The sequence below is a fragment of the Drosophila kikkawai genome, chromosome 2R, assembly GCF_030179895.1.
Source record: "Drosophila kikkawai strain 14028-0561.14 chromosome 2R, DkikHiC1v2, whole genome shotgun sequence".
Classification (NCBI taxonomy): Eukaryota; Metazoa; Arthropoda; class Insecta; order Diptera; family Drosophilidae; genus Drosophila; species Drosophila kikkawai.
The window spans coordinates 20,798,854-20,810,795 of NC_091729.1; the positions used below are offsets into that span (position 1 = coordinate 20,798,854).

The 11,942-nt window shown below is 40.8% G+C and overlaps 1 protein-coding gene across 1 annotated transcript; it reads right to left on the bottom strand.

The window, feature by feature from the left end:
• Positions 1-4,234: 4,234 nt before the first annotated feature.
• LOC138928100 (uncharacterized) lies at positions 4,235-9,556 on the bottom strand. Its single transcript, XM_070284407.1, has 3 exons — positions 9,006-9,556; positions 8,313-8,472; positions 4,235-4,419 (listed from the first exon to the last, which is right to left on the bottom strand). The coding sequence occupies exons 1-3, from the start codon at positions 9,036-9,038 to the stop codon at positions 4,235-4,237; spliced, it is 378 nt and encodes a 125-aa protein (XP_070140508.1). The 5' UTR covers positions 9,039-9,556.
• Between the last annotated feature and the right edge of the window lie 2,386 nt (positions 9,557-11,942).

The window sequence follows — 11,942 nt, forward strand, 5'->3', positions numbered from 1 at the left end:
TCTGGCTAAGTCCGGAAGAAAAAAAATTTTAATCAATTTTCTCAAAATTTGATACAATTTTCAATTTCTAACTAAGTATGCAGATTTGTTAACCTTATAAAAACGAACATAACACCGCTTTCCGAATGTAAATAAAGCCATTTTTGACAGAGTTATGCCTTTTTTAGTTTTTAATTTGCTATTTTTCTCATTTCAATTACAGACTTTCCATCGTCATTGCCATCGCCATCGCTCCTAGTCATCAGTACCACCCACCCCGGACAAGAACCAGGGGAAAGGACCAACGACACACGCAAAAGGATGGTGGATAAGGGATGGGAATGGAGGAACAGGGATCAGGAATCAGGGATAAGGAGAGAGCACCGCCAGTCAGGTCTGCCGGCTACTTTTACAACAACAGCAACGAACACAACAAGCAACATTTTAATTTTAAAATACTTTATTTTATTCTTTGTTAATGAACCTAAATAAAAACAATGAAATACATTATTTAATATTATTTTGTTTTATTTTATTTTTCCTATATAAAAACAATGAAATGAGCATGAATGGCAGTTAGTGAGATGCCTATAATTTATAAAAAACCCTCATAAGTGTAATTTAATTATTTTCTTAGTTTTATTGCCGCTTTAAAAGGCGTTTTCCCAATTTTTCTTTTATTTCCTGGTTCAAATCAAAAAGTAAAAAAAATTGCATACTTGTAGGCATTTTTAAATATTATTTTGTAATTTTTGCGGCATCTTTTGCGCTGAATTTTTACGTCTTTGATACAAAATTTAAAGTAAGGTATACTTTTGGGCGGGAATGAATGCAGGTCCACGTATTTTTCTTTTATTTTTCTGGTTTAAATCAAAAAGTAAAAAAATTGCCTACTTTTAGGCATTTTAAAATATAAGTTGGTCATTTTTGTGGCATCTTTTGCGCTGAATTTTTAAGTCTTTGATTAAAATATAAAGTAAGGCATACTTTTGGGCGGGGATGAATGCATCTCACTTGGAACAGTGCTTGTCAAACTGTAATCTGAACTTCCGCCTAAAAGATGCCACGTTTTTAATAGAAATCCCCAAAAATATGCTTTAATTTTTTAATTTTGCGTTTTTGGCCGAGTTAACGCATGAAAATGTTACTGCTATTTTTGCAATTGTGAAAATGCTAACCAATAAGGTTAGCCGGCGCGCCCGTTTTAGGGCAGAATGATTAGATATTAAGGTCACAAAGGGGTAAATAGCACTCCGTATGCCTTATTAAATATAGTGCAAAAAAAAAAAAAAAAATTCGGATGAATATCACTGATGCTAATGAGTATCACTGATGCAAGTGAGCAAAATTTCTAAAATTTGGCCGCTTTCCAAACTGGGGTAAAAGGCGAACAGAAACCAGCAGCAAGCAACTGAACACTGGTATAAACTGTTATAAAAACTTTCGGGCAAAAATAATAATTGGTGTAAACTTTAATATTCCATTTTTATGCATTTATACCTATTTGTTGCCGACAACAACAGCTTGATGGCAACAACAACCTTTTTACAACAACATCCCTGCAGCAGCCCATACAAATTTCTGAAATTTGCAAATTTCCCGTTTCCCAAATTGGGGTAACAGGCGAACAGAAACCAGCAGCAAGCAACTGAAAACTGGTATAAACTGTTATAAAAAGTCCAAGTTTCGAACCATTGATCTTGGAGTAAGCGAAGACTCAAACCAGATGTGACCATATTGTAAATTTTTTGGCTAAAATGTTGCCTTAATGCACCTGGGCACACTGAAACTTGGAAAGCGGCCAAATCGAATGAAAAAATTTGCTCACTTGCATCAGTGATGCTCATCTCCATCAGTGATGCTCATCTAGCTATATTGCAATATTGGGAGGCTATAAAATCGGGCTTAATGGCAGTGAGGCTCATCTAGCTATTTTGCAATATTGGGAGGCCATATATCAGGCTTAATAGCAGTGATGCTCATCTAGCTATATTTCTTTATTGGGACAAAATAGATAGATGAGCATCACTGATGCAAAGTCAGTTTCAGTGTGCCCAGGTGCATTTAAGCAACATTTTAGCCAAAAAATTTACAATATGGTCACATCTGGTTTGAGTCTTCGCTTACTCCAAGATCAATGGTTCGAAACTTGGACTTTTTATAACAGTTTATACAAGTTTTCAGTTGCTTGCTGCTGGTTTCTGTTCGCCTGTTACCCCAGTTTGGGAAACGGGCAATTTGCATGGAAATGTTCAAAAATTTGGATGGGCTGCTGAAGGGATGTTGTTGTAAAGAGGTTGTTGTTGCCATCAAGCTGTTGTTGTCTGCAACAAATAGGTATAAATGCATAAAATGAAATATAACAGTTTAAACCAATTATTATTTTTGCCCAAATGTTTTTATAACAGTTTATACCAGTTTTCAGTTGCTTGCTGCTGGTTTCTGTTCGCCTGTTACCCCAGTTTGGAAAGCGGCCAAATCGAATGAAAAAACTTGATCACTTGCATCAGTGATGCTCATCTAGCTATTTTGCATTATTGGGACAAAATGGCATCTCACTAACTGCCAGTGATGCTCATCTAGCTATTTTGCATTATTGGGACAAAATGGCATCTCACTAACTGCCAGTGATGCTCATCTAGCTATTTTGCATTATTGGGACAAAATGGCATCTCACTAACTGGCAGTGATGCTCATCTAGCTATTTTGCATTATTGGGACAAAATGGCATCTCACTAACTGGCAGTGATGCTCATCTAGCTATTTTGCATTATTGGGACAAAATGGCATCTCACTAACTGCCAGTGATGCTCATCTAGCAATTTTGCATTATTGGGACAAAATGGCATCTCACTAACTGCCAGTGATGCTCATCTAGCTATTTTGCATTATTGGGACAAAATGGCATCTCACTAACTGCCAGTGATGCTCATCTAGCTATTTTGCATTATTGGGACAAAATGGCATCTCACTAACTGCCAGTGATGCTCATCTAGCTATTTTGCATTATTGGGACAAAATGGCATCTCACTAACTGCCAGTGATGCTCATCTAGCTATTTTGCATTATTGGGACAAAATGGCATCTCACTAACTGCCAGTGATGCTCATCTAGCAATTTTGCATTATTGGGACAAAATGGCATCTCACTAACTGCCAGTGATGCTCATCTAGCAATTTTGCATTATTGGGACAAAATGGCATCTCACTAACTGCCAGTGATGCTCATCTAGCTATTTTGCATTATTGGGACAAAATGGCATCTCACTAACTGCCAGTGATGCTCATCTAGCTATTTTGCATTATTGGGACAAAATGGCATCTCACTAACTGCCAGTGATGCTCATCTAGCTGTTTTGCATTATTGGGCCAAAATGGCATCTCACTAACTGCCAGTGATGCTCATCTAGCTATTTTGCATTATTGGGACAAAATGGCATCTCACTAACTGCCAGTGATGCTCATCTAACTATTTTGCATTATTGGGACAAAATGGCATCTCACTAACTGCCAGTGATGCTCATCTAGCTATTTTGCATTATTGGGACAAAATGGCATCTCACTAACTGCCAGTGATGCTCATCTAGCTATTTTGCATTATTGGGACAAAATGGCATCTCACTAACTGCCAGTGATGCTCATCTAGCTATTTTGCATTATTGGGACAAAATGGCATCTCACTAACTGCCAGTGATGCTCATCTAGCTATTTTGCATTATTGGGACAAAAAGGCATCTCACTAACTGCCAGTGATGCTCATCTAGCTATTTTGCATTATTGGGCCAAAATGGCATCTCACTAACTGCCAGTGATGCTCATCTAGCTATTTTGCATTATTGGGACAAAATGGCATCTCACTAACTGCCAGTGATGCTCATCTAGCTATTTTGCATTATTGGGACAAAATGGCATCTCACTAACTGCCAGTGATGCTCATCTAGCTATTTTGCATTATTGGGACAAAAAGGCATATCACTAACTGCCAGTGATGCTCATCTAGCTATTTTGCATTATTGGGACAAAAAGGCATCTCACTAACTGCCAGTGATGCTCATCTAGCTATTTTGCATTATTGGGACAAAATGGCATCTTACTTACTGTCAGTGAGCTCATCTAGCTATTTTGCTTTGATGTTTCTTTCATTTTCCACCGCAAGAATGCCCTTCCATTGAGCCTGTTTAAATTATCCCACCCAAAAAAAAAACCGCATCCTCCTCTCATAACTCAAAAATAACACATTTTTTAAGGTTTATTATTTATTTCAGCTTTAAATAAATAAAAGAAGAAAAGGTGAGGCATGTGGGAATGTCGGAGGTCGTTCCCAGTGGCTTCGACTCGGTTTGGTGGCACTTGGTCCACTTCTGCTCCTCCTCGTCCTGATCCTCCTTGCCAACGCTCTCTTTCTCGCCTTCGGCACCCGCTTTCAGTTCCTGGCAGCTTGCTGCAATTAAATTTAAAAAAATGGTGCGATTTATTTTGATAATTTTTCAGAAACAAAACTAATTTCAGGTTCATAACTCAGCCAAAAGTGCATGAAATTCAATTCGAATAATTTCAATTATTTAACCAGAATGGCTCGATTCTTAGTGATCCAATTGCAATCTGCACGGGTATACAAACTTCGGCGTGTCGAAGTTAGCTTCTTTTCTTGTTTATATTAAAAAACTTCTTGATTTTTTTTTTAATTAAAAATATCATAACTCGGCCAAAAGAGCATTAATTTTAAATCGGAAAACTGTTCTGTGCTAGATTTTCTACAGTTAATAAATCTGCATACTTCATTTAAAAATTTTGAAAATTCAATTTTTTATCAAAATCCAAAATTTTAATGATGTAACCCCTTATAAAATTTTTCAAAAATGGCCAAAAAATCGATTTCTTCCTGACATTTCTAGAAAGATTCCCCTGTTGATGCTGATCAAGAATATATATACTTTATAGGGTCGGAAAGGTCTCCTTCACTGCGTTGCAAACTTCTGACTGAAATTATAATACCCTGCAAGGGTATAAAAACAGGCTGATTATAAGCTAAATAACCATTAAAATAGAGGATATTTTAAGTTTAAAATGGAGAAACCGTTTCTAAACAGGACTTAAAATATAAAATATAAAGGCTTATATATGGAATATTTTTATCAAGTATTTGTGACATCCCTAAGGAAGCCACATAGACTTAAAGACCCGAGACTCAAGACCTCCAAAGGCCACACCAACCCCCCTAACCACCCAAAATGCAATAGTCTCCGGTGGCCTGGACTCTACCGCCTGGCCAGGACTCTACCCCCAAATGTAATAAATAAATCAACTGCAAAAAATGTTGCGCCCGCATCGACATTTTAAGTGTTGCCCATTGACTTTTGATTGCTTTTTGGCCGGGCCAAAAGCAGGGCCAGAACCCGCGGGAATTCCGCAGGCCGATGGCAACATTTTGCTGCACAAAACAGAAAAGCAGCGCACAAAAAATGGAAAATTTAATGAGCTAGCCAAAGTCCCGAGTGGAATGGAATGTTTGCGGAGTCAACTTCTATTTTTTTTCGCTTTTTTTTTTGTATATCGTTTGGCCCGGCCGAAACTATTTTCAGCAAATTTGTCAAATTAAATTGCATGTACAAGAGGCGGCCGGGCCGTCGCATCCCTTGAAGGGCCGGGCGGGCGGTCCCAAGTTCGGCTGCTTGAGGATTGAATTAAAAGTTGGTGTGGCTTGGCGGTGGCAGCCGCAGATCTCTGAGTAAAGCGCCGCAAATTAATGTGCATAGTTTTTGTTTGCCGCTCGGCTGTGGCCTGGCATTTAATTAAAATTGTTTACTAAATATGCTTAAATTTGTGTACTACCATTGGCACCCCCCACTCACTCGGCCCTCTCAGACGTCCCGCATTTCCGAATCAGGTCAATGCACAATTCAATTTACGCGCCTGTGTGTGAAATCAGTCTCAGCGAAATCTGCTTTGTAACCAGAGTGACAAATGTTAATTAAGGCATACTACCACACCTCCCCCCTGGCCAAGCGGTGCTGATTCCTGCTTTGATGGCTTTTAATAAGGTTCAGTTCGCGCTGGAACTCGCCGTTAGTTATCCGTTCCGTTCCGAGTCCTGCCCTCTCCTTTGCTGCCCTGTTGAGTGCTCGCGAATGCATAAAAGTCAAGTCAGAGCTAAGCAAAATGCATTACAATGATAATGTAGCCCTGCTTACTACTGGAAATGTACAGGGAGAAAATATTATAGAAATTGGAAATGTGTTTGGATGAGAAAAGTGTATTTTTGGTTCTTTGAGAAGGATGGAAAGAACCCTTAAGAAGACATTGTTATTACTATGAAAAAGGGTTTTCTAGGAAAGGGTTTTCAAAACACTTTCTTTCTTTAAAGAAGAAATAATACTACGAAATATTTAGATTATTATAATTATAATACATTAGTCTTAAATGAATAATTTTTCCTTATATTTTTTTCTCTGCCTGCAGCTGATGTTGCTGCTGCTGCTACTGTTACTGTTGCCGCGCTACATAATTCAGCAGGACATGAACTGACAATAAAATTTAGTGCTGAGCTCGCATAATAAAGTCGGCCGTGGACGAGAGAAGTGGCAAGCAGCTTGTCCAGCTCGGGATTCAGTTGCTCCTGCTCCTGCTCCTGCTCCTCTCCTGCAGCAGTTGTTGCTGCTGCTGCTGGTGCTGCTCCTGTTGCTCCCTGGCAGCGGCAACTAAAAAGGGCTAAGAACTAAAAGCAAAGTCATGCGGCCAGCAGTAATGAAAAAGATGAAGAAGAAGCTGCCAGGCTGTAAAACTGTAAGTTGGCATTAAGTTGCAAGCATAATGAAATTATTTCTCAGGCCGCTCAGACGACAACAGGATGATGGCAACGCATCGCTGCCACTTGCCGCTGTTGCTACACTTGCTGATATTGCTGTTGTTGGTGTTGCTACTGGTGCTGCTGCTCCTGCTCCTCCACGGCTCTTCAGTTGGCGAAGCGTCGGCACATAAATACTTCATGCTTAATTGTCCTTTTGGGTGTAATTTCAAACGCTGCCACGCACACAGCAGCAGCAGTAGCAGCAGCAGCGGCAGCAAAACGCACGAGATGACAGCCCTTAAAGCCGGGCTAAAAGCAAACCCCTCCCCCTCTAGGACACCCCTTAACTGCCGCTTCTTCTGCTTTGTTGCCTTTGCGTCATTCTTGGCGCTGTAATTTTAGCGCTTGACACAAAAGTTGCAATTTTCGCCGGCTAAAAAGGAGTGAGTTGGAGTCCGGGGAAAAGCGAGGAAAAAAGAAAGCGGAATTCACGCGAATGGAGACTGACCAGAGGGGGGGAAAATGCGGAACCCAACTTCTGCTCGTTAGCGCTGGCTTAACCCAAAGCAAACTGGATACAGTTGCTGCAATCGCCATGGCGGTCACACTCATGAGTCACTCGACCGTGCTCTGGCCACACTCGAGCCCCATTCAAACACTTTACATTTGCACAACCATCCTGCGGTCTTCCAGACGAAGGGCCTCCGTTTGTCAATGGCCTGAATGGAGGCCCAAGTCCTGAAAGGACGGCCGGTCAGCAGACTTTTGTGAGTGTTTATTAATGAAGAAAAATTTCTATAATCGAACGGTATGAAAGGAAAAATCACATAAAGGCAGCTGCTCTTGACGTGTATGATTCTGTTAATTAATAATATTATTTATCCTCAAATAAAATACAATTTATGCTGCCAAAAGCCCTTACAATTTTATCCTTTTCGCATCTTAAATGTATTTAATTTTCCATTGCTCTTAATGGATGAATGCGTAAGAGCAATCTTGCATTAAACTTATTCGTTTGCAAGCTCTACTTCCCAATATTCTTTTGCATAAGCTGATTTGCTTGAGTAAACCCGAGCAGCAAATTCAATAAATTCCAAGTAAATGCAACTACTTTTAATTGAGGCATTTTCAACTTTGAAGCAGTTGATTGGTTAAAGCCTTGCAGCTCTGTTAATAAATTCAAATAAATATTTTCGATGCCCTGCGTTGTGATTTCTGGGGAATGTTTTGAATGTTTGCACGCGTGAAACGTCAACAGTCGATGAAATGAATGCTGCTGGCCAGCTGCCGATATTCACATGCCCCATTTTGGGGGGCGAAATCAGAAAGCCCTAAACCAAAAACCCAAATCGAAACAGCAACCGGAAATTCGCAACGCAATCCACACGAAAACACAGAGAATGCTCATCAATTTTTAAATTTTATGGCACAAACAGCAGTGCCACGCAGATGCAGCATGGGGGGGCGGTTGTGGCAGCGGGGGCGTGGCACTTATCCACAAATTCTCTTTGGGAAATTAAATGCTACGTGATTGAAAGTTTGCTCACCCAAATGGCACATGACCAGCTTCATTTTGGGCTTCAATTTCAGCTGAGTTTTCGGCTTTATCTTCAACTTCAACTTCTGCTGCAGTTCGTTGGCATCATCAGTGGGCGGCGAGGGCGTGGCACGTAAAGGGGGGCGTGTGCGTGGCGATTTAGTGTTCCGCTGGGGGAAGGCGCGTTTAATTATCCATCTTAAAGCAATTTTAGGGTCCGAAAATCAGCACAGGTGAAGGAGGATGAGTGACTCAACTCCCTAGGTGGAATGACCACGAATTCTCACCCTTGTTATTGGGGGATTAAGATGCACGGAACAATATTTTACTAAACTATTAAATTTATATTCCAAATAGATTTTTTTTTAATATTTTCTCTTTTATTAAATTTCTTAAAAATTTAAACCTTTAATATTTGACCAAAAATACTTTATATTTTTGTAAATATTTTTTCCCTGTGCATTTCTGCTGGCCATGATTTGTGACTCATGAGTGTTGGTCACACGTTAGCTGCATTTGCATGACACACTCGTGCCGGCCCACGGCCACGCCCCTTTCTGCCTGCATAATTGGCGCCAATCAACTGCATTAGCATGATGGCCAAGGGGTTGATAACAGGCAGGGAAACACGGCCCAAAGAAGGAGGAGGGGCTGTCGTGCAACTTCCGCTGCCTTCTGGTTAGCTGCGTTTTTTTTTCCTTACCGGCCAAAATAGAAATGAAATAAGTATCTGCATGGCCAGCCGGTCATTAGCGGCGACATTTCAGCCACTACCCCGCGTCCTGCCTCGTCCTTGCAGCTCCTTCGGCCCGCTCACTCATTTCCGCTCATGGCGAAAGTTTTATGAGATTCATAACTTTGCCCGGGCTTCCATTCCATTCTCCGTTTTTTTTTCTTCTTTTTTTTTGCATTTTGTGCAGCTTGTGCCACGTCTTGTCTCATTTTTATTGCTTGCTTAATTATGGAGTCACTTTACATTGACACGCTCCAGAGTCGCCCTGCTCCCGGCTCCTGCACTGCCACTGACCCGTGCGCACTCCATGAAAATGATGCAAAATAAATAGCAAATAATTCGGCGCAAGCCGCTTAAAAGTTAGCAAACTATGGCCGGGGCCAGCTCCGAAAGTTTAACTTTGTCATAACGTCTTTTTGTGCGGGATACTTTTTCCAGCAGCGTTGCCCGCCTTTATGGTTAATTAGCAGCAGCTCGAATTTCCCTTTAAATATTTACGGGCAACAAAACAAAGTGTTTGACAGTTGACAAGTCTGGCCTCTTTATTGGAGACTCTTTTTGCTTACCTATGATGGGGTTAAAACATATTATTTGTGGAGTTTTTCCAGGAAACTTTTGAAATTAATTAAATTGTTAATACTGTTTTCCCCTTATTCTTATTTATGCTGAGCTTAAAATTATTATTAACCATTTTTGAACCGAATAAAAATACTTTATTCAACAAATAAACTAAAATAAATAATTAGATACAATTAAATTAAGCTCTCAATCACCTTGTAAGATAATAATTACATTTAAATAATGATAATTTTGGTAGATAATAAGGAGTAAAAGCTGTGCCGTAATTTCCATGCTAATTGCTGGCAGTCACCTTCAGTCTGGGTCCCCTTCTTTGCTGGGGTTTATCAACAGCAATTAAATAAACACAAAAATCCCCCGTGCAGCGGCGCGAGCGTTAAGCATACGCCGCGTTGGCCGCAAGTGGCGGCGGTTTTGGCCAAAAGCGCGAAAACTTGCAGCCTGCCAGCAGCTCAGCACGAATTTCACTCGCTCTCTGGCACTCACTCTCTCTCTCTCTCTCTCTCTCTCTCTCTCGACAAAAACAAGCCACAATGGACCATTAACTGGTTGACAACAACATCAACAACTCGGTCCAGCCACCCACCCACTAAGCAATCCCGGTTTTAGGTTTTTCCACTGTCGCAACGAGGTTGAGTCTGATGGAATCCAAGGGCCAAGTCAAACGACACTTCCGCTTCTCCCCGCTCTCCGCACTTGGTGTCGCGTCCAGCATTTACAGTTAACCACATTTCCGGATTTTGCATCCCGGTGACTTCCGTCCTGGACCTCTACTCACAGCATGAAGCCTGGAAAGCCAGAACCGGCATGGTTACGGAAAAGGTGAGGACGAAAAGAAGTTTCCAGTTGTCATATGCACGATTCGAGTTGGAGTTTTGTTTAAATAATTGAAGCAAAACACTTGCGGATTGCTCATACGCCGCTCGGTCTGTGTCAATTGAGAGCTGGGCAAGAAGTCAGTTCACTAATGAATAAATCAGCATGCACTGGACACGAGGCGAAGAACAAAGCGAATGGTCCAAGTCCTGTTTGGCACTAATGAAGTCCTGCAGAGGGAGAAAATGTTGAAAGAACTATTGATACCAAATTTATTAGAAATATTTACAATATAAAGTGTAAGCTTGTTTTGTTTCCAAAGAGTTTTTCTTAGAGTAATCTGTATATTTGTATTTATATTTATTTTCTATTTACTAGACATTTTCTGTCAGTGCACAGCTGTGTGCACGTGCGTTGTCATTCGGTTTCGAAGCTGCAAACACACAAAACACGAAATCTCTTTGCCTTTTTCGGACAAATCAATTAGTTGGTGGAGGAAGGTCCTGGGAAACGGGCTAGGGGCTACGGGAAAAGGAAGCCGGCTCTTAATTATGCGCCAATGTTGCCATTGCAGTTGCCGTGACAATCCAAACTTATTTAATGGCCACCGAGCGGATCACACACGCACACACACAATGGCAGTCAAGTGCCGGGGCCACAAACTTCGCCCGTTGCAAGATGGTTGCAAAAAATCTCTATGCACATAAACAGTTTACAGTTGAAAAGTTAAAAGCATGCCAACACCTGCTCACACAGAGATTTTCCGGGGGAAATTTGTGGCATTTACATGATTTGGGCTCACACCACACCACACTCTCACACAGAGACACACTCTCAAATTTTGACAGTTAACAAATTTCTGTGCAAAAGTTTGGCACATGTTTGCCATTGACAGAGAATTATGCCCCGGCCAGGAGCACCAGGACATGTTTTACAGGTTGAGGGGGGGGGGGGGGGGGGGGGGGGGGGTAGGGGATTTCCGGGAATGGGCTGCAAAATTAAGTGAAGCATTCGTGCGTGCCCGGCAGAGGTGAGAAACTGCAAACAGTCAACGGGAACAGAAACATTCCTCTGCTGCCAGATTTTCCGGGATCCCTTACATTTTTGTTTGTTTTTATTCTGTTTTTTTTTTTTCAGTTGTCATTCCGGCTGCTAAGTAAATTAATTAAAAGCATTTTACCGCCCAGAAGCCCATCGTCTGTACCCTCTGTCAATCAATTTGCCGCCAACAATTCATCTCCGGAATTTTGGTCAGGAGCAGTGCATTATTAACTGCATTTCGTTGGAAATGTGATGTGTGATTTAGTCCGAAAGCTGGCTAAAGTGGTTTTCTGGTCAAAACCTTTGAGGAATTTATGGATTTATTAATCGAGTGCCGCTTATGCTTTGCTTTTGAGGCTAATAATATTGCTAGGCTTATAATTTAATCGTTTCACTTGAACTTTGCGAATTAAAAATAATATTTGTATTTTAGAAAGTCAAAAATCTAACTAAATATAAACTCTCAAATAA